We start from the raw sequence: 23,483 nt of genomic DNA, 5'->3' as shown, positions 1-23,483 counted from the left end.
TGAAAAAATAAAATAGTGACACCTTTAAAGGTTGAAATCTCGAGGCTAGAAAATTTGTATTCTAACAGCTGGTAGGGGTCTGAAGGTTGCTGTCATCTCCATTTTCAAATCCCCCAAAACGACCTTAATGTTTAAGTGCAATATTGAGCCGAGATGCTCAGATGTATCATTAGGTGGATCAGAGGTTGATCTCTTTGCCTGTTTTTTTTCTGTGCCGCAGACTGCTCCTGGACATGGTCCCCCGCGTCCGACAAACCAGGAACTACGAGCGCTTTGAGTGACGGATCACAGAGGGCGGGTTTGGGAGTGACTGGCAGGATGGGGACTGTAGAGGCCCTCCACAGACAATCACAATCAGTCCTCGCGGTGCCAGCGAAGGCGTCGCTGTCTGTGCAGTTCTCCCATTCAGAGCTGGAGTGGAAGATGGCGTCAGTGGCATATTTTTAATGTTTTACAGTTTAATGTACATATGAAATGTTCACCTGTTTTTCAGAAGTCAAAGGCACAGTCTGCTTTTTCATGTTTATTTCATCCATATTTAAAGAAGGTAACAGAGATAAGACTGTGGGGGAGGGGGTTAATGTAATTTTTCAAAAGTTGTACACAGCTCAGACTGCAGTGTTACGGATGTTCAATACCTCAGTTACATGTCATCACCCCGTCACGACAGAGCAGCTTGTTTTTTTCCCATGGTTCCACGAGGCCTTTGCTCAGCTGTGCTATAAAGCTTTGCAGCACAGCAGGTCAGAGTGATTGATGCAGCTGATGTAGCGGTGGAGTATTAATGGTGTTTACCTTTTTATGACTAGAGAGAAGATAAATATCAATAAAAAGTCCATTTGGCACAAGGAGCAGGTACATAAGCACACACATGACAGGCTCAGTGACGTGTGATTAGCCGTTTATAATATTTATCCAGACTGCTGCAGCAACGTCCTTTTAGTGCCAGCTTACAATCCTGGAGCAAAAAAATAATCTTTCTTGGCACTGAGAGTCGGGATCTGACCCTTTTCCACTGTAACTCTAACAGAAGGAAAACAAAACGGCTGCGCTGCCTCCCAGGAAAAGCATTTATACAATTAACTCTCGCCATCTACTGACCAAAAGAAAGGACTACAAAATGTAGGTCATTACATGAGAACGGTTATCTAATATGCAGTTGTGCTCAGAAGTTTACACACAGTCATCATGGGTCTGTCATGGTAATTTGGCATTTTGAACTAGGGTGGAATGATTGTTCAGGATACATGTGCAATAATTCAAAAACAAAAACAAGAACAGGCTGCAGAGGTTTCAGTATATTTCAGATTTTCTTTACTCCACGCGGGGTCAAAAGTCTACAGAGGATCAAATATGTGCAAGTTGCACCTCGAGCCGCAGAATTTGAATTTACACTATTATTTTATCCGCTTTGTGCAGTGCACGTGTATCCCAGTAAAACAGCCTGAGAGCATGATGTTACCACCACCATGGTTGACGGTGGGTACAGTGTTCTTCGGTTTGAAAGCCTCACCTTTACTCCTCCAAACATACGTCTTGTCATTGTGGCCAAACAGCTCAATCTGTGTCTCTCTGACCATAAAATATTCCTCCAGGAGGTATTTGGCTCGTCCATGTTGGCAGTCACACATTTCACTTGTGCTTGAAGGTGTCGACTTTTTTACCAGGAGGTTCTTTCTTGTTTCAGTGATCCTTAACATCTCAACCAATTTCCTCTTTCCCGAGGGTAAGAGTTGGGGTTTTCTTCCAGACCTTGGAAAAGTGGTGACACGTCTGAATAACTACGTGAATAACTACGATTCTTTGAACCGATGATCTTGCCGTCTGAAGTTGTTTAGAAATGCCTCCGAGAGACCAGCCCAACTTGTGTAAATCTACATAAACTTGTGACCACCAACTGTAGCTGAGTGTTTGAAGCCTGACCCTGAGACAAAATTCCCCACATGAGACGCATGTAAAGGTCAAAGAAAATGACCGTCACACTAAATGCTTCCACACTGTTGGCACTGAACTCAATGCAGATACAGCTTTCATACTGACCAGTGACACAAAAACAGATTTATGGCTGAAGCTAAAGGCCCCACACGTACACAGGTATCAGTAAGCTCAGCTTGTTCTTTACCCTGATGCAGTTTTAGGAGCTGAAGACTATGAAAGAGTTCCAGACAGAAGCTGTTCACAAACTGTGCTGTTTTTATGAGTGGGCAGCAAGAGCTGAGTTCTTACCTCTGCCAGGGAAGTGATCTGTTTCAGTTTGTCTGTTAACAGGTGCTGGTCCAAAAGCTGCAGAGAGATTTTCAGGAACATGTAATCAGAAGGTGATTGTAGCGCAGTGTGCAGGTTTTTAACTGTCAGGGGTAATTGGATGGATTCTTCAGATACGTCACAAAGTCGAGCATTATAAGATCGGAAAACCTGAGAGAACATGAACCAAACTTGTCTGGATTTTTCCTCCTGGGTTCAGTTCATGCATGCTCTCTGCTCTTATGTTTGTAACATTGTCGTGTCAGCGCTCTGACGAGCCAACCTGTGCATGAAGTAGGAGTTCTGTTGGTTTGGGCCACAGTTGTGTTTTTGCAAGTTAATGTGGGCAGGTATGTAAAAACACACACAAACAGACATCAGTGTACACGTGGACAATGAATCTCAGTATTTGTCAAATGTGCGTGTTACAAACAGACTAGACCTTTAGACACGTGAGGTTACTGCTGCTGGAGGAGCAAATCTTAGACACTGTGAAGTTCTTTAAAAGAATCAGAGGTTGAGCTGGTTCAGGTTTGAGTTTATCCAGGTAACTCCAGGGTTAACCTGACTTTTCTGTATTACGAAGGTGGTTTACTTCTTACTGGGATAACTAATGCTGCAGACCTAACGTGCTCTGGAGCTGCAAGTATGAAATCACTACTCCCTGACAATTGGCTGGAAAATAGCGTCACCATTCCTGGAGCATCCCTGGGACTGCAGTGCATGGACAGTAATGGAAAAGTCTTTAAAGAGCATCTAAAGTCTTTGTGTTTTCCTGAAGGACGTCAGTAATTAATGTAGATTAGTAGACAGAACTTTAGTTGTTGATTTTTCAGTTTTATTGAGCTCTAAGGATTTATATAAGATTCTAAAATCAGCACATACACAAAGTCTACATTTGTATTCTGCTTTTTATATTTATCCTTAACCATAAATAGAGCGTGGCTGAAAGAATAAACTTACAAAATGAATTTATTGAAGTAACAATTATAATCTGTCTGATTCTCCTGTATGTGCTTCCTTTGGAGACTTCTTTAATGTTATCGTAGTTGGTGCAACCACCTCCTCTGACACAAAAGCAGCTGGATTATTAGTCTATTAATCACAGACTCAAGTGGGTTTTGTTTCGTGTACGCTGGAAGATCAACAGCTTCTGTTCCCTGTTTGTTTGCATTCACCCTAAATGGATCTGACGGGTTGCTGCTCTCTGTGAGTTTGAGGTGCTGAACTTTGGACAGCAGCCGGTGGGTTCACGTGTTTCCTGTGTTTAAGAGGAGGTCTCCAGCACCAGTGAAAATGAGGAGCAGGACTGGGAGTAGTTACTGGGGTCAGTTAGGGCCTTTGTAGCAGCTCTCCTTGTTACCACCTTTACACATGTGTTTGTTACCTACTGGCTGGTGAAATGAAAACAGTGTCTGTCCTGCACTCAGAGCTCACAGTACTACAGACATACACTGTAGAGGCTGCCATACGGTTTTGGGTCAATGGCGACGCCCCAACAGGGAAATATTTTAATGAAATTCAATGCAGTGATGATTGTGGACATTAAGTGAGTCGCTGTTTATCAGGAGTCAACGCGTTTCCTCTCATATGTGAAGCTGCTGTTTGGTTTTGGGCCATTTAGAAGGGTCGCAGCTACATTTTCAGGCAAAGTCCTTTTTGGTTTTAATTTAAAGAAGCTTTCACTTTCTAGCTGTCCTCCTCCTCCTCCTCCTCCTCATCGTCGTATTGAAGGACTTACTTTGTACAATAGAGCTCCTCTCTATCCCAAAGCCTTCATTTTCAAGGTGTTTGTGCAACTTGATCAGGGTTTTTCTTTGTTAGTTTTCATATCTCCCACATTTTCCTCAGTCTGTGCTTGCTGCTGTGACCGTAACTGAATGTACATGCTGTGCTGTGATACTAGTTTTTATGAAAAATCTGTGACTGTGCTGTTTGGTTTTATTTATTTAAATACAAGTAAGGGATCGATTCTGTTCCTGAGCTTGTGGAGATACATGTGTGCCTAAAATCGGTGTGAGAAACAAAACATGCAGATAACAGAAAATTATTTTGGAAGGCCATAATATTAAGAAAAGATCACAACAAAAATACAAACAGCTTATAATCACTAATTTCCTGTCTTGGACATGTCGTAAACACCGAGAGACACATTTAACTTCATATCAGCTCGGTTTTCTTAAACTCTGTGACACAGAGTTTGAGGCGCTCCTCAGCCTGCTGACTGTACACTTCTTTGCTCGTGTAAATAATCTGTATAGCTGTAATGTAAAACCAGAGTCTGAGCCATTTGTCACAGAAAAAAGGTTTATTTAAAAATAAAGTTGTATCCCTCTTACTCGTCAAGAACAGTGAAAACAAAACCATTGTGTTACCACTTTTCACTGCTGTCCTGGGGTTTCTGACTTTTAACTGAGAGCAAAACAAATCTTCATCCATGTTGGTGTGTGTGTAGCAGAGTTCATACAATGGAGACATTCAATGCTGAGGTCAAAACAGATGAGATACGCTGATTTATTCTGTCCAAACTTTGCTGATGGCTTGGCGCTCTGAGCAGATTCCTCCAGAAACCAAACATCCTATGATCTGATCAAAGATGTGCTCTGAACAAGCCCAGCTAACAGAAAAGAAATAAGGCTCTGGCTGCAGCAGAAGGGGTTTAGCTAATCACTTAAGCAGGCCTCAGAGTCATGGTTATTAAGAAGCGACTGTGAAGGGTTCAAAATATTTGCTTATTCGCTGAAAAAGGAATCGTGCTGGGTATCACTGTTGGTTTAGCACGAACTCAAGCATTCCCACCTTGGATATGTACGAGCTTTAAACGCTGGTGATATTCTACCTTTAAAAAATAAAAAAATAAATCATGACCAAGTTCCATAAAAAGACCAAAACCATCAATGAACAGTTTGCTCCAGCAACTCTCTTATGCATGTGCCGTTTAGTTTGACTCAGTCCCATCTGCTACTCTGTCCTCATGTTTTAAGAATGGCTGCTAAGCGCTACAGTCCAGTAATCATCCTGTGAGTCACTCAGTGCTTGTGTGCACTTGTCATCAAGTGTGAAATGTGGTCCTGGAGATACTAGTGAGACTATTTTGACGCCGTTTAAATGTGCATTAAAGATGAAGAACCACGGGTGCACGGTTGATTTAAACGATGTGTGTGATCACACTGGTCTAAACATTGACATATTCAGTGCTACTAAAATACAAGGCTTCACTTACAGCCCTGATTTTCTTTTTGAATTCTAAAAAAACCCAAAATGTCACCATCCAGGCTGATCTATTAGCTGACAATCTTTTATTCTGAAAGTTACTTCAATTCAGTTTCAGTTATATAACCAAATCACAACAACAGTGACCTCAAGGTGCTACAACACAGAGAACCCCAACAACTTCCCATGGGCAAGCACGGCCCCCCATGGGCAAGCACGGCCCCCCATGGACAAGCACGGCCCCCCATGGGCAAGCATGACAAATGGCTCCTGGCTCGTCTTTCCTAGCAGGCTCGATAATGGTCAGCTGCTTCTTGACTCAGTCAGATGTACTCTAACTCCTCTTGGACTTTCATTTCAAGTAGAAGTAAAGAAGTACCAGCTGTGGTTTGACACAAACTGAGTCGTCTGCTCGATGACAGAGTCACTGGAGAGGCAGCTGATTATTGCTTCATTATTTATTGTAGAACAGCACATGCTGTGACGTTTCACAATTCACTGATCAAACTGTAGGTATGCCCCCTTTTAAATGTATGCCCCTGAAACTGATTACTGGACTCCAGTTTTACATTTTTAACAGGAACCAATGCGGAAACTAGCGATTTGCACTAATGCACTGTTGGTTTTGGGTTTTTTTATGGGATTTGTTTTGAAGCACCACCAGATGCTTTTCGTGAAAGTTTAAAAACCACTCTTTTTTTTTTTTCTTTCTTCAAGCTTGAAGCCACTTGTGTATCCATCACATGTGCTGCAGGTCACGTTTAGAAAGGACCAGACAACTATGAGTAATCAGTTTAAGGCATTCAAAATCAGACATCCCATTTATTCTACATGTGCTGTGATCATCTGATTCCTCTTATTACTGACTACTCAACTGGTTAATCGCATTACTATCACACATGTGAATCCACTGCAGAGCTTGACTGGTAAACATGATGAGCTGACACTGCTTTCTTTCTTTTTGACTTTAGTTCTGAAAAACAAAGAGCCTATCAGTTTTATCACTTTCCCAAATATCTTCATCAAAACAATCTTAAGATGTGGACAGCCAATTTAAATTTCTTAAAATTAATATAAATCAAAAAACAAACAAAAAAACCCAACCTGACTCTGATGTTGCAGAAGTAAACATGTATAACAGAGTAACGTCACCCTGCCACAAATAGCTCACCAACAGTCGTCAAACAAAAGCAGAACTGAAGTTAAACCACAAAAAGGCACGTCATGTTTTTTGAAACACTTAACTTGGCGGCAGATCGGTGACCTGCTTAACAGGGTAAGAAAAAAGAAGAAGAAAAAGGCGCCATTCAGGCTGAACTGAAACATGTGCAAACAGAAACAACAGTGAAATGAAAGCAAAGCACAAAGTGTACGAGGCTCATTTCCCCACAAAACAAGCATGTTTGTCCACTACTGTCTGCCTTACAGAGAGCGCGATGAGAGTTACGTTTAGACTGGAAAGTTTAAACCAATCTTTGTGTCATTTAAGCTCTTTAAGGAATAAATAATCAAACATTTGATAAGATATTTTCTATACTATACTTTCTAGAATGATCACAAAGCAGCCAGCCAGACAGACACAGGCCTGGCTTAGGTACGTAAATCCATTTGAGACCAAATTCTGGTGCAAAATAAAAATGCTCCAATATTTTATTTTTCTTGCTTTTTTTGGTCTCATATCACAGCTGAAAGCAGGACAGCAGAAGACAAAGTCTCCTTCTCTTTATTCATACACCTAGAGACAAATATGCTTTTTTTAATTACATTTAAATTACCCTCCATAAATAAAAGTCAATAAAAAGGGAAACAAAAGAAAAGACACCCATCCTATAAATAAAAAAAGAAAAAGATTTCCAGCCGAACACAGCGATAAAGATCTGTATACAAAATAAATACAAAAGAAAACCTTTAAAACTCATATGAACAATATACAGTGTTACTAATATCATGTTAAACCTCTGATTAACTTAGTGCATTTTTTCCATTCACCACAAGAAATACAAATCTCATCTTTTTTTCCTTATTTATATTTTTTTAGCAAATAAACAGGCAAATTAAGATCCTAACGATAATCGAAAGAAAAGGAGGAGATGCAAGGCGTAGCGCCCGCCGCGGAGCTCTTTGTTGACATGTCTGTGGTGCGTACAGTATGCTGCAAAGGATTTACAGCGGTCGTGTGGAAGATGGGAGACGAGTGTGAATCTGTGTTTTGTCTTTTTTTTTTTCTTAGTCTTTTTTTAAAATCAGTTTACTACACAAAGACATGGACGAACATCTCTGTAAGTAAGGATTTTGTGTTTCTCTGCGAGTCTTCGGAACAACGTGTTGACAGTAAGGCTTCCCAGCCTTTTGCTGCAAGGTGTTACCGCTGCTACTGATGACGGCTATCGTCTACGACTCGACGTCACAACACAGAGAACGAGCGATGTCATTTTGGTGCGTGCCTAGTGCCGGATGGTGTGCTTAAAACAGGCAGACAAACAAAAAAAAATTACAATTCTCTACTGGCCTTTTGCAGAAACACTCACAGACACACACAGTCCCTCATCTTTACAACGTTTTAAAACACGTGTGCAACTTAAATGTATGAAAACCGAACACGACAGTCTTGAATTTCCTCTCTTTTAAGGGTGGGGATGAAGATCACGGAGTCTGGTGAGGATGCGTCAGGAAACGATCGAAACTGCCAGGATAAAAATCTAGATTTCTACTTTTACTTGTCCAATCTAGTCAAGAGATGAATGGGTTGGTTACAGTGTAAATCTGATTACAGCCCACTGTGTTTGTGTGTGTTTCTATGTGTGTGTGTGTGTGTGTGTATGCTGGGGGATGTGGGCCTTCAGCGGTGCCGGTCCAGTGCAAACCTACCTAAAAATAACAGTTTCAGATTAGAGCAGGGGTGAGATGGACGGAAGGGTGGAGTGGAGGGGTGGAGGGTCACCGATATGTGCAGTCCACCTCATCTGCTGCGACTTCGTACGACTCCCTTTGTTGATTCAAGTAAATCCACGCCACTTCCAGGCCTCATAGCGCCACCTGCTGATGAAGGTGAGAGTTGGCAGATGCTCCGGTCAGCTGCAGGAGTGCTCCTCCTCCAGCTACCGGAGGAAAACAATAAATATGAAGAGCGAGCTCAGTCCTGTGATTGTTCTTTTTGTCCTGTTGTTGTCACAAAGGAGTCTGGTTTGTGTGTTTGATAGCTGCATGACTGCTCGGGAATGTGCGTCTCCCTCAAGCACACTCCTTGAAGCTGCTGTACATCCGCCCACCACCGCCCACCACCGCCCCCTCCCCGATCACCGCAATCCCATCTGATTCCTGACCCTCTGTCAGCCTGGGTGCTGCTGCTATAGGCAGTCTTTGCACAGCGCCACCTGGCCCTTCATGTAGTCACGGCAGGGACAGATGCGCTGCAGTGTCGAGTGGGCGCCGGCGCAGCTGAACAGCAGCAGGTCCGACTGGAAGATGCAGTGATGGCGAGTCTCGCTGTATGCGGGCACAACGGTGTCGGCGCTCGACTCCACCGTTTGACAGTCCATGCCAAACCTGACGGAGAGACGGACCGCTTTAGATTTTATTTTTAAACACTTTTTTTAATGTGAAGGAGAGACAAGAAGAGAAAACACATGCACACACTGGTGTCTTTGAGCTGCAGGCTTGATAATCCATTTTTCTTCTGTAACTAAACTCAGCCCACTAGTGGTCATAACTATAACTGCAGGTTTCAGCAGCTCATCAGAGAATGATAAATGCTCACATGAGCTTAAGCCTGTGTCGTGCTGCCACCTAGTGGCCACTAGTATTGAGGCAAAGTATGTGTCCCACCTGGCCAGGTCTTTGTCCTTGTTAAGGTGCTGGAAGAAGGAGGGCTCACAGATGAGCTGCTCCTCCTGACAGACCTGCTTGCAGGAGTGCCCGGGCTCTGCCAGCTTCACTTGCAGGGCGCTGAGGGGAGGCCACATGACCTGACCGTGACAGAAGTCCTGAGGACACAACATGATGTTAAACAACAGGAGTGCAAAAACGAGGAAAAAAGAAAAGGAAAAAAAAAAAAACGTAACTCTGTAATACCTGTATGCTTTATGTAAAGAAAGTAAAAATAAGTTAGCTCTGCCGCTCTTTAAACTAACTTTCATATAATTGGTTGCCACATGCAAGCAGGAGGTTTAAACGGGAGGTGGGCGGGGCTTCTGTGCTCGGAGATTACAGAGATCCAAGAGCTTAAAAGCTGACAGAAATGAAACGTGTAGTATTCTTCGTACACGTGCCGACCTCATTATTTAAAAAACATGTCCGTCTTTAATATGATCTTCCAACACTGTAACACAATATGACAGAAAATAAGAGCAAAATTAATCTGAATAAAAGCATTTTGTTGGCATGTTATACCTTTAATTTGAAGATAACAGGAAATGATCAGGGAGATGACAGAAAGGTGTTGGCCTACCTGTCAAACTCCATTAAATTCATCTTTATTGTAGATTTTGTTCATTTCATGGGATGTTTTGATCGCTCTTATAGCTTCTGCTTCCTCTCATATTTCATTTTGCTTTGATGTCTACTTGCTGTAAATGCTTATGTTGAGTTATTTCAACAGGCTTTAATCTTTGAATTTTAATCAGCGGCAGCTGAACTTGCTGGTTTTGAAAATCTATACGGCCCTGGGGACGCCAACCACAGCTGAGGGTGGCATGAATTAAAGCCCGACATGATTTCATTCTGACTTGTGTGCACGTGGAAAAGATGGAGAGGCGCTCTGCAGAGGCAGTACCTGGTTCTCGATGAAGGCGTTCACTCTCTGCAGCATCCCCTCGCAGGTGAACTCATAGGGCAGGTAGGGCTCAATCTGAATAACACAAAACACAGACTGTTAAAACACGTGCAGGGCGAGGGAGCTTGTAAACTCTTGTGCTCGACAGTGTTTCTATATGATGACGCTCAGAGAGCTCCTCCCGGTGAAGCGTTAGCTTGCTGTCTGATCTTTGCGCCGCTGAAGGAAACTTCAAACGGGGGACAACCAACAACTGCAGCCTTTGTTGCTGAACTGAGTCGCTCCGTGCTCCATCTGAGCTTTTGGCTGCTGGGAGGAAGCAAGGATGAGGAGAGGGGAAGGGAGGGGGGGAGCAGGAGGAGAGCCGGAGCCTGGTAGGCTGCGTCTCGCCACGGATCACGGCGCATATGAGGCTCTGTGGGCTCGTCCAGTGAACACAGGCATTGTTCTGACCAGCTCGGCGGAGTACAACAACACAACGAGGTCCTGAGTCCAGTTTTAAATATGCATGGGCCCGGACCAGGAGACGGAACACGATATCTCCATCAATCCTCCTGCGGCTCCAACAAGGTTTTCCTTAACGACTAACCAGCCAGGACGCCATTTACACAATCACACCCTCTTTTTTGCTCCGTGTTAAGACATGTGAGGCACACTTGCTTTTTAACTTAGAAGAAGAAGATTTGAAGATTTGAATTTTTCAGATTCATTCACTGCAGCTCATCATATAAGAAATCTATGAAAGCAGCTGTCCACATTTTTATTCAGTAAACAAATTCATTCCCTCTTCACACCAAATACTACAGCAAAGGGAATGGAGGCATTAATGTTAGTTAAAAAAAAGCTAACTCACACTCTTTTCAAGTCCAGCCACAAGTTCTCGATCAGACTGAGATCTGGGCCAATCCAGAACATTCACCTTGTTGTCTGTGTATCATTTCTCTGCTTTGGTGCATATTTGTCTGCATTCATGTCCTTCTCTGCCTTTACAGGCCTTCCAGGGCTCGCTGCTGAGAAGCACCCCCAGAGCATGATGCTGCCTCCACCATGCTTCACAGTGGAGATGGTGTATTTGTGGGGTTGTCCATTAGACTAGATGCTACAGCATCTAGTCTAATGGACAACAAGCTCAAATTCTGTCTCATCAGGCCAAAGAACCTCAACTGGACAAATCATCCCAGCAGTTGGAAATCTTTTTGTAACCATGTCCTGACTTTTACTTTTCAATCTGTTCTCTGAGTGGCTTAGAGCACTCTTTTGTCCTCATGTTGCAATTGTAGCAGGAATACTAAAAAAGAGACTGGACCTCCCAGACACAGGAGGTTTTATGTCACAATCACTTGACACATCAACACAGGTCCATTTCACTAACAGTGACACTGCTGGAATCAATCATGTTTATGTAGAGCAGCAAGAAGGTCTGTACAACAAACAAGTGTACACTGAAGCTCATTTAACTTCTTTATTCATTAACCCCCAACCGGTCGCGGCAGATGGCCCCGCCCCTCCCTATTGTGGAAAAAGTGGTGATGCTTAAGAGAGAAGACTGGCAGCTTAAAAAAAAAGCACAAGAATTTCACAAGTGAAGAAATTGAAAGAATAGTGTCAGAGGATGAAACTGGAAAAAGCACACCTTTGGGAAGTGCCTGCGCTGCAATACAGATCAGGTGAATGTTGTGTCCTCTGAGATTCAGACAGCGGCTCGGATGGAGAAAAAAAAAGAGAAAAGGTCTGACATTTAACTTGATAAGGGGGGTAAAAAAAAGAGTAACTGAAAGAAAAAATAAAGAAGGAAGCAGGTTGAGAAGAAGGCGCATCAGATCTGTCAGCTCATGATGAGAGACTCACTGCAATTACTGACTGAACACCCAGGAGCCAGGCACTGGCAAGAAATGAAGGTGAAAAGTGCTGAAACCCAGTGAGGATGAAAGGGGCATAAAAGGGAATTTGAAGATGACTTGTTGTGTTTGTATTTAAGTTCATTTAAGGTATTAAAGTCTGTCAGTTAAAGCTTGCTGAATGTGCAGCGAATTTAGTTAAAAGATGTTTGCAGCTATGCAGCAGTAGGGCCGAAAGCTTGTGTGTCTGTATAGCACCTAAGGGGCTTCTGCCCTTGTTGTAGAAACAAATATGCAATAACATTTGTGAAATTGCACCAAATTTTAGCTTCTTTCAGTCGCCCGCGGTTACCTTTTGGCTGAGGATGGAGCGGATGGCCCTCTCTACTTCGGCAGAATTCTCGATATCCACCGTCCACACGTGGGGCCGACCGATGTACACCTCGGCGTATGGGTGCTGAGAGGTCAGCTGCAGGCGGCAAAGCAGAAATGAGAGGGGGAGGGGGGAGGGGTTAGGAAAATCAAACGATTTAAAAGTTATGGGTCGAGCTGCGGGGGACAAATCCTGCACTCCTCTCACCTCTCTCAGGGTGGGTTTGCCCTTGAAGAAGTCTGTGTTCTTGCTGCTCTTCGAAGGGTTGAACTTGGGGTTGAGGAAGGCACAGCCGTTGGCAATGGCCTCCAGGGGGGCGGGACCCTCGTAGGGGAAGGAAAGACCCACAAACAGCTGCAGAGGAGAGAACACACACGGCTGTCAGGCTCCATAGGCTGGATATCAACACACACAAGTCAGTAAGGAGGAGGCATGTGTGAACAGCAGTGTGCAGGTCCTGAAATAAGCACAACTAAAGGTGCCGGTGGGAGGAGGCAGAGGGGCGCCGAAGTTTACTGGCTGTGTTGAGGAGTCGCCAATAGTGCCTTGTAGAAACAAATCTCCCCTGTTATCAGCACAAATTGTGACGGAGGCAGCACATTTTCGCCATGAAACAAGGGAGGGAAAACAAGCCCGATAATATGAAGACATCACTTTTACGTTTACTCCTCCCACGGGGCTGAAGGAGTTTGATATCTTAGGCGTGGAGGTACATAACAGCTCAGCAATCAAATCAGATAGTAAACGATCATGGAAACTGGCAAAGACACCTTAGAACCGCCTTTCAGCTCTGAAACGACTCATTTAAACCAAGGTTTATGTCTTTTAGGTGTTTCTTCGGCTTGTTTGGAAGCACATTAGCCATTACTAACACAGAAATACGTAATTTTTCTACTCAAACCTCTAAGCCTGGTTCTGCTGGAGGTTTCTTTCTGTTAAAAAAGTAGTTTTCCTTCCTGCTGTCGCCATGTGCTTGCTCAAAGGGGGCCATCTGACAATTTTCCACCACCATGTAGTAAACATGTAGTTTTCCATATTAAACAAAAAAAAAGAAGGCTCTGTACAAGGAACGAGTGGCTTCTCAGCACTGAAAGTAAAACTGTGACATTCCACAAAACCTGACGGCCGACCGGGACTCTGGAAGTTTCTGGGTGTTTATGCTACGGTATAGTGTCTCCACTGTTTGTGCTTAGCCAGAATCCCAAACATTTATTTCAGTAAACAGTGAAAACGGGTGGAGGGTTCTAGAAGCAATTTTTCTTCTCCTGAGTGGAAAGAAAGCAAATATTTGTGGAGCTCGCCTGCATGAGTAGTGAGACAGCAATCGAGAAACTGAGAGGGGAGGCCGGGTGCCAGCTGAGTGGCTTATTGAGTGGAGCCAGCTGGCTGACACAATGGCTTATCTGTGTGTTTGAGTCGGTGTTACATACACACGCTTTCTTTAAGTGCACAATGCAGCGCTGTGTCATGAGGTATGCCTGTAGTCACATGAATAATCAGACCTGTGGAGTGAATTCTGCTCTTTCAGCTGTGAGTGTTACTGAAATATTTCTGCCAACAGGTGGCAGCAAAGCACGTGCGTTCTTTAATCGCATGCATGCAAAGGCTCCTGAAAGCTGCAAACCAGTCGGCTGGTACTTGTAGGGAGAGGACCCAGAGGGGAGAAGAGCTGAGATAAACACACTGAATAACTCAGGTGGGAGTTTATGACTAACGCTTGCAAATTGATTGTAGCTAGATGTGAATGGATTTAAAAAACAAAAACAAGTTTATAGCACTGACCCACAATCTGATGAGATTGTGGGTCAGGTTAGTTTACAACAGCTCTGGAGTCCCGTGGTCATGGACAGGCTGACTTCAACACCATGCAGCTCTCCACATGAAAGCTGCTATCGATTTGGACCCCTGAGGAAACATCCTGCCTTACTCATGCAAAGGACACACACCTACGACACGAGAAGATTTCATTTCTGCTCTCATCGCTCAGCGTTAAAGTCGAGGGATGCAACTAATGATTATCTGCAGAACATCTGAAGGAAAAAAGTAGCATCAGTGCTAACAGTCAAATATGCATGAGGGCAATGCGGGAGTCTGTAACAGCAACTGTACAAAATATACAATTATTGTAAAAATAATCAACAGAAATCAATCACATTTTACCATGAGTACTTTCTTACTTAATAGAAATGATTGCTCAGTAACTATGCGCTCATGATAAAATATTGATATTGAATGAATAAAATATGATTGATTTCTGTTGATTTTTTTTTTTTACAATAATTGTGTATTTTTTGTGTGTATGCTGTTAATGAAAAATGTGTTTTTGTTGTGTGAACATCCTGTAGTGTAATCACTGGAGCCTCAAAACTTTGCCTTTAAGCAACCTGACTACATGTAAATGTTCTGTAAACGCAAGTACATTCAAAAACTTTAGATTCAACTAGAATCTGGTCAAATTTAATGGATTTCATTGGTATACATATGCATATTTTCCTTAAATAAATAAACCTTGGATTTCATATATGTCAGCTGCATTTTACTAAAAATATTAATGAGGGCCAAGAATAGTTTTTTTTAAATACCAGTAGCCGTCTCTGAAAGCACTTAAATGTTGTAGGGAAGAACAGCAGTTACTGTAGTACAAGTTACCTGTAGTTATTAAATATCAAAGATCACTTCCTTTACCAGTTTTTTTTTTTTTTGGCTTGTTTGTTTTAAACACTTTCAGAAGCAGCAGCATAAACGTCCTCAGGGTTTTTTGCAAGCCTTGACAAAATGATCAGAAAAACAGTTTGAACGGGTGAGTGAAAGTGAGACTGTGCATATAAGAAGTTATATAGATATGAAAATATCATGTATCACCTTGCAGATGTGGTTTGAGGGCGGAGGGAGGGGATTTTTTTTTACTAATAAATGTGACGCGCTCACACACTAAAAGTTAAACTCTTATGATCAAATAAATGTTCTACTCTTAGAATTTAGTCAGGAATTAAAGTATCTGCTCTCTTTGACATCACACAGAAACATAGTGGATGAAATGGAGACTAACGGACACTTTAGATCAGCCTGAGCTTTCGGCTAACACCTTTATGCACTGAGCACATTGAAGATTTTTGATGCAAATTTGTCGTATAACATCGAAACAGTTGCGATTTTACTAAAGTTTTGCCAAAATCCACCCAAAAATGCACTATGATTAAACTGGAGTCAACATCAAGCGATGGTGAGCTGGTCCTGATGCTTCTAAACACTAATCTGGCTGAAGAGTTGGGTGTTCGTCTTGTAATCGGAAGGTTGCCGGTTCGAGCCCCGGCTCGGACAGTCTCGGTCGTTGTGTCCTTGGGCAAGACACTTCACCTACCGCCTACTGGTGATGGCCAGAAGGGCCGATGGCGTGATATGGCAGCCTCGCTTCTGTCAGTCTGCAGCTGTGGCTACAACTGTAGCTTGCCTCCACCAGTGTGTGAATGGGTAGATGACTGGGTGTGTAAAGCACTTTGGGGTCCTCAGGAGACGGCGACAGTAGGGAGAATTTCATAGTTTGATCCAGGAGTTGATGCTGTCTCGCACGCTTTTGTACGAATTTCAGGATATTCGTCTGTGGGGCAGTTTGAACTCTTTCTGGCAGAGTAAGGATCACATCCGAGGTGATCAATTCAGAGAGATTGGGTCAGTCATTCGACTCGAAACTGCATCTAGCTGTGTGTCTGAGGTGAAACAGTATTATTCTACCATCTTTATATCACTGTATATTCATTGTATATTCAGTATTGTTGGTGGTCAGATCGGTTAATTTGCATAAAAAACAAAATCAGAAAAATACAAGAGGTGAAATTTGTCCGTGGAAACCAAAGTGCTCTATAAATGATGTTTAATGTGTTCTTCTTTACATTACGGTGTCTGTCAAATGTCAGACATCACCTGAACTTTCCAACATTATCTCATGCAACAATAGCGTCTTAGTTCTTAGCCACAGTAGCAGCAGGTGTTTTGCATTTCTGATTATTTCGACTGTCTTTCCCTGGAACAGTGAGCAGCTATTAGCCAAAAGACCTGAACACTCACAGGTGCTACAACTTCCACAATCTCTTAGTAACTTGCAGAACTCAACGCCAGATCAAGATCATATACAAAGGAGAAGAAGCTGCTATCTGCACCTTTGTCTAGCATGTAAATTTAAGCTAACGAGGTATCTGGAGTGAAAGTTGTCATGCAAAACGTGCTGGAACAACATCAGATTTCTGCCGTTGCCACGCAGGGCTTAAAAACACGGTGGCTTCTGAGTGTAATGACCCAGCGAGTTAATTAGGCTGTTTGTTCATGATATTTCTAATCCCAGCACCTGCCATGGGATGTTTGAGTTTTCCCTTTATGCTGATTACAGCGGCATTAACGGTGGAGCAAGACAAACACCATTACCATACTAACACCATTTCTTATTTTGCACACACTGCATACAGTAGCATAAATTGGTTGTTGAAAGCATGGTGTGTGCAGAAGGTGGAAAAACAGAAGCAAGAGAATCTAACAGGTTGAGTTAGACAGGCCTGTGAGACGGATGTGAGAAGGCAGAGAGAAAAACATCAAAAACCTCTGACTCTGTCAGTCTGCAACATGACGCAGCAACGTTTTGCTGCATGTCAGCGGTTTGATCATCCACGCTATTCACCTGATAGAGCGCAGCACGTCACAGTTTATTTCAGGGAATTTGGAGCTTGAACAACCTCCCCCCTTCCTTCAAATGTCACAAGGCAACATATTCGCAAAAGCGCCTCAACGCGGGAGCACTTTTAAAGCTAAACCTCACGAGGCCAATTAGCTGAGGCAGTCTGCTCGCAGGTAAGAGTAAACGTGTTGTTTAAGCGACGAAAGGACGAGTGCCTATAACGCCCCTTGTTTTGCTTGTAAACTCTTAAACAAGAATGCCGGAGAAATGTCTGGTTTTGTGCGATTTAATTGGCCGTTCCCCGATGGGTTTCCAGCCAGGAACGCATGTAATGAGAAGATATGGAGGTTTATATTATATCCCGGTTCTGTTGTGTGTTTACCTGCCAGACTTTGCTAATAAAGCTCTCGCTCCAGCAAATCATAATTCACTGCACTGTTGGTGGAGCGTTGTTTGCCTTCAGTCTTTAATGATCCGCTCCACTGCAGAATGCATCGTTGTCTTTCTGTGCCTCGGTGCCTCGAACATCACCGGATCCTTGGTTTCAGGTGCTCAGGACAGAATCACTAATGTTTTATGGCTAAAGCAACTCTGCAGCTCTGCTAAGGACAAAGAGGTTTAGATATATATCCATCTTTTTTTCTATAACTGACTGTATCGTGAGCTGTGGCCGTCTCGCTCTGATGTCCCTCCCTTGCCTGAAAGTATCTAGTTTCAGAGGCTAAAGAAAATCGAAGCCTCCCCTCACCTCATTTTTTCCTGAAAGGGATGAAGACTGAAGCCAGAGAGATTCTTAGCTGAATTAGTGCCAGTTTGCACCTCCAGCGGATGTTGCTGTCAGCTATGTGAGGATCTTGTCATTTTCATTCTGTAGCTCTTTAGAAGTTTGCAGCTCGGTGGGAATTTTTTGGATACGTTTTCAAAGTGGGTCCACAGACCGTTCAGAACACCTCCCCTCATGACCGTGCAGTCTTAGCAAAACCATGACAGGTCATGGCAGACCTCACAGGAAATCGATTTCTGCTTCTTCTCCTTGTATTTCTGTTCTGTGTGGCAGTTATGGACACTATCAGGGTTTAGGCTCAAGTGAGAAGCAGTGTCCTGACCTTTAGCAGACTTCTAGGGCAACAGGTATGTTTGTGTAATGAATGTGTCCCAAGATAAATCAATCACAAACATACATTGTATATCAAAGATGAACCTGCACAAAGCTGCAATAACTCTAATAATGTTTAACTTTAAGCCTTGAAAGAACTAAAGCGGACAGCTAATTATAGATATAAAGCAACTGCTTTTACAACAAGAGGGGACTGCAGCTTCTGGGAATTATTTATTATTTTTACCTACAAGTGTTTGTTTTAATAGGTGTAAAACAAAGTGTTGTATGTTTAGCAGCCATGCATACATTCGTAAAAACCTAGAAACCTGCCTCTCATACGTCACTGCCTCTGAAGAGCTTGCTCTACACAACACATTGCCATGTAGTTGTCTTTGTCAGTGCGAGTGGTTGGAGTATGAATGGGGAAGTACCTCTGTGAACGGCCAGGGTCAGAGAAAGCACAGCCACTTGGCTCAAGGCTCTTTCAGAAGAAGACCTCTATTCACATAAAGACATTTTTTCCACCCAAACCTCCAATAAGTCTCAGAAGAATCACATATTTACTCCAACTTGCCTGTAGATTTATTTTTGTAGCACTGATATGTGCTTCAATATTTCTTTTTTCAATTTCTTTTGACAAGCAGACTAAATATAAAGCAAGAAGAAAAACATTCAGAGGTGATTTTGTAGTCACGGCGCATCAAAAAGTCCAAGGTTAGTAAATAAAGATACAGCGTTTCTTCGATATACTGCAGGTAAGCCTCGCTACAATTTCTTCATTATTTAAAAAAATGTCAGTGTGGCAAAGTGTGGGAGTTGATCTGTGGCTTTTACAGCCACCTAGTAAGAACTGCAGCCATGTACTTTTATTTCCCTCAAGGCTCATTTTTCCATGTTAGACAATTTAAAGTGAGGATCTCTCACCTTCGTTTCTCTCAGGAGGAATTGAAGGTCTCGGCCGCTAAGGATGCCGTGGTTCTTAACGTAGCCCGGGAGGTGCACGGTGCTGGTGCCGTGTACTGTGCCGTGAACCTCCATGTAGCTGTGAATGATGTCCAGGTACTTCTTCTTGTCCTAAAAAACAAATGGGGAGGAAATGAAGCAGATCAATTTAAATTAGGTTCAAAGCAGCATTCAAACGTCAACCTTTTTAGGTTAAACTGGTATAATTTAGAGACAAAATCTCCTCTCCTGCAAAAGCTCTTTGAATAGCAATTTCTGTTTGAGGGGATCAGTATCAGTATTTCATTTCGTGTCCTGGTGAACTTTTGTTCAGGCTACTCGACAGACCATCTGGCTTGAGTGGTGGGCTCAGCTAAAAATAGCACTGTAAAAGGAGCATCGGTGCACACAGTATCTGTTGTTAGTAAAGTCTACCTGATCTGTTATGCTCCTAAAGAAGAAGACCCAAAACCAAGTAATCCTGCTACTTTTACACTTAAAGTCATGCCTGGCCTGTTTCTACTGCACAGGAATGCTGACAAACTGATTATCAGGTCAAATGTGAAACATGGATAGAAAAACAATCTAATCTAATTTAAAGGGGCGTCTACTGATAACAGACAAACACATAGTTCCCCTGTGTTTTTGCCAGTGTTGTTACTTTTTTTTTCTTCTTTTTAGCAATTTTACAATGGGGGAAAGGAGTTTTAAAGACAAACAGCTACAGCTATCCAATTGCATTGTGGTAAATGTAGGACAATTTTTTTATTTTAACTTGAGACAAATACTAGGCACTGCAAGTTGAGATATATCAGCTCCTTTTTCGGTAATTAGTTAAGCAACTTGCAGCCATACTTGCAGATGTTAAAGCGAGCCTGAACTGCAGATTCTCCACACTGGAACGAGGTTTAACTGTTTGGTTGGTGACATTTCACACCTGTTATTTTGAATCAAACAGACAGCACAAAGAGTTTGCGGTTTGGAGGTATTTCACACAGGTTTGAAGAGAGGACGGATATGACAGGAAGCAGTGCCGCCTCACAATAAACAGCATTCAAAGTGGTTTTCACTCTCTGTGTTTATACATTACTTTGCATTTAATCAGTTACTGCCTCTCTTCGGAGCCTCTTCATGTTAAAAGGGAGTTTTTCCTTCCCAGTGTAGCCAAGTGCTTGTTTGGGGGAGGGGGGGCTTGTCTGATTGTTGGGGTTTTCTCTGGACTACTGCAGGCTCTTTACCTTTCAGTGTAAAGCATACTGTTGCTGTGATTCAGTGCTACATTAATAAAACTGAACTGAATTTTCTCAGTTCATTCAGAGCAATAGAAGTCTACCAGCTGACATCAGATGCATGCCTCTCTACAAACTAATGTCAAGTAGAGGGACATGCAGCCCACAAAGGTGTCGTGGTAGATCATCCCTAAGCCTTGTTAAAGATCTCTTCCTGTTAAAAAGGAAGCTCTTCCTCCCAACTGTCACTAAGCCACATCAGATTGTTGTTTGCAGATTTAGATATGCAAAAGGTCTCAAAAGGACATGTGTTAGCTAATGATGAACAGAAGACACGGCAACATGTGAATTAGAAAAATGGGCTCTTTAAAAACTCCCAGTCAAAAGTTTTCTGGACTTGCTTTTGACATGGTTCTGCACATTATTCCTTATTTAGGCTATCATATTTAAGTTTCTCCCACAGAGAAACCCGCAGCAGGTGTTCGACTTTTAAAAACAAGGACATAACTGTTGTATAACCCAGCAACACTCGAACATAAAATGCTGAACTGAAGTGCAAAATATGTTTTTAACTGTATCCTGTGCCTTCTAAGCACTGAGCCCTGTGGGAGCGGGGTACAATGCAGCTGAGCGCTCTTAAGGTAGAACCCTTCAGGGAGGCAGTAAGATGAAAGCTGCCACTCTTCTCCATCGTGATGTGAAGCCACAATTACCAGTATGTATGTGTGCGTACACACACACACACACACACACACACACACACACACACACACACACACACACACACACACACACACACACACACACTTCTATAATGGAACATTATTGTTTACAAGAGCTTTAACACTCATAGAGAGGCAAGGCTTCACTGTTGTTAAAAGTATAAATCAGATATCCTACACACGAGCCTGCCTTTGAATCTGTTCTACCTCCAGGATCTGTTCCTGCTCTGTGCTGTTGTGTGTGTGTGTGTGTGTGTGTGTGTGTGTGTGTGTGTGTGTGTGTGTGTGTGTGTGTGTGTGTGTGTGTGTGTGTCTCCCACAGTACTTCCTTTTGGGGGTTAAATTTCAGGTAGTCGCTCGTCAGGGTCCCTGGAGGCCTGGCTATCAGATGCCTCCAGCCAGCCTGCTGTAACTAAAGCAGCCTCTGTGTGTGTGTGTGTGTGTGTGTGTGAGATGAAGTCCTAATTAGAAGGTGAAATCACTATCCTGTAATCTCCTCACTCAGGAGGGCTGAGCCAGGATTTGTGTGCGTGCCTGTGTGAGTGTGAGAGGGAGTGAGTGAGAAGGTCTTTACTAATCAAGGTTACTGGTAGGTATCTGAAGAGCAAGCAGAACAGCGTTGAAACTCTAACGCGATGCTGCAGGAGCTCAGAAGACGCTAAGGAAAAAAAGACGAGCAAATAAACTGCTGGTCTATAACTCTGATATTTTACAAGTTTGTCTTATTTAAAGCAATAACCGAAATACGTCTAATGCAGTCTGGTGATTCACATCAATATTTTAATTATGTACATATGCAACATATTTTTTACTTTTACATCAGTTTATGGTGCACTGACTGACTAAAAGAGCTGGGATTACTTTAAAAGCAGAGTTTTTGATGTTATGTTCATAAACTAATACTCTGAATATTACTGCAGTCGGTTGGCAGTCACGTCTTTTTTTATGACCAACAAACCCTATAATAAAAAAACGACTCTTGCAACTTTTACACAAAAAACCCTCAAATGCACCAAGTGTCACAGTGTGTTCAGCAAGTCAATGTGCAACAGTGATAGCTCCTGCGTGACTAAATCATGGTTTAACTGTCTGTATGAACTGTGAAACCAAAGCTAACTGCCTTAACCGTGCATTGTTTCTAACGGCTAGCAGGGGGTGACGCAATGGCTCTCACGTTCTTGATAAGTGCATAATCAATTCAGTTTGTCTAAATTTTGTAGCTGATGGTCCCCATTAGAGTTAAAAACCAGGAAAAATCCTGTAGTGCAAGCCTACAGTATTAAAGTGTTAACGCCAAGCTGTCAGCTTACAGTCGCGCACTGTCCCTGGTCTTCACAGTCACATCATGCTCAGCTTCAAAACACCAAACTGATATGTGATGTCCCAGCGGTTACTTCGCTGTTTGCCATTCCAGGAAGCATGGGTGAGTATACGTGCTGTAAAATAAGTGTGCGACAGGTTGCGTCATCTGTAAGAGTGATTTGCAAATATGCAACTAAAAAAAAAAATCCACACACAATAGAAGGAAGAAGTCTGAAGGCAGCAGGATGTGAGCTTCTTTCTTTTTAATAAATGGGGACTGCTCCAGTAACCCTGATTGTATGCGGAGGATGAATACGCAGTCGACTGCTGCGGCCCTTCAGGCCACACTCAGCTTTGTACTTACTATCCAGATGTCTTCTAGAGCATGAAGAACATTACAAAAACAACGACGAGCTAGAGGAGCGTGACTGCAAAGTGGATCAACATTTTTTTTGATTTATCGTGGATTTCCTTGGCTTTGCTTTCCTGTAATGATGTTATGTCAACTTCTATTCATGATCCTATCTCAGCTGTCAGCACGCTGTGAATTACAAAGAAGTTATGACTTTAGAGCAGGCTCAAAGTCTTCCCCCTCTGACAGCCTGCGTGCATTTGGGCGAGCAGGGTGATGGGCGCCCGTCCGTACTGTACGTATATGTGTAGGTTTCAGAGCGCGTGTGATATGCAACGTGAAACCAGGGAGCACATCGATTGCGGCGGCCTTGAACAGGAGCACGTGCTCGGGGAGTTATAAAATAACTGCCTGAGCTGGCGAGGCTGATTGAAGCAGGGGGAGGAGGAGGAGGTGCGTTTTATGACCTTGTAAATCAGAGTGAATTTGTAAACCTTGGCTCAAAGAGGAAACAGGAGAGGAGGCTGCTGCTTTCTATCGGGCTGAGGGATGAGTGTCTAGGGATGGAAGCAGACAGCGTGAGCAACACAGAATCGGAGAACAGCAGACCCACACACATTTTTGGTTTAAAGGGAATCTATTATGCTTTTATCTATTTCCTTTCATACACATGCACAGTTAGAACAGTGGCTTATATTAAACATGGATAAAAAAATAAGGCCAGTGTAAGTA

The 23,483-nt window shown here is 42.9% G+C and overlaps 2 protein-coding genes across 3 annotated transcripts in view; one reads left to right on the top strand and one right to left on the bottom strand.

Annotated features, from left to right (window-relative positions):
- Positions 1-4,787, top strand: part of LOC308393193 (transmembrane protein 163a) — a 33,330-nt gene extending 28,543 nt beyond the window's left edge. Inside the window, exon 8 of the mRNA XM_080876750.1 lies at positions 221-4,787. Coding sequence (XP_080732876.1) covers positions 221-281 — 61 coding nt within the window. The 3' untranslated portion in view covers positions 282-4,787. The remainder of the gene's footprint in view (positions 1-220) is intronic.
- A 148-nt stretch (positions 4,788-4,935) lies between these two features.
- mgat5 (alpha-1,6-mannosylglycoprotein 6-beta-N-acetylglucosaminyltransferase) overlaps positions 4,936-23,483 on the bottom strand; it is a 106,309-nt gene continuing 87,761 nt past the window's right edge. For both annotated transcript variants that reach the window (XM_080876748.1, XM_080876749.1), the window contains exons 12-17: positions 19,129-19,278; positions 12,647-12,793; positions 12,419-12,535; positions 10,229-10,303; positions 9,283-9,440; positions 4,936-9,003 (exon numbers count right to left, since the gene is read on the bottom strand). In XM_080876748.1, coding sequence (XP_080732874.1) covers positions 8,805-9,003; positions 9,283-9,440; positions 10,229-10,303; positions 12,419-12,535; positions 12,647-12,793; positions 19,129-19,278 — 846 coding nt within the window. In that variant the 3' untranslated portion in view covers positions 4,936-8,804. The remainder of the gene's footprint in view (positions 9,004-9,282; positions 9,441-10,228; positions 10,304-12,418; positions 12,536-12,646; positions 12,794-19,128; positions 19,279-23,483) is intronic.

This window comes from Rhamphochromis sp. 'chilingali' (genome assembly GCF_963969265.1).
Source record: "Rhamphochromis sp. 'chilingali' genome assembly, chromosome: 3".
Lineage (NCBI taxonomy): Eukaryota > Metazoa > Chordata > Actinopteri > Cichliformes > Cichlidae > Rhamphochromis > Rhamphochromis sp. 'chilingali'.
This window is presented reverse-complemented; position numbering and strand designations above follow the sequence as displayed.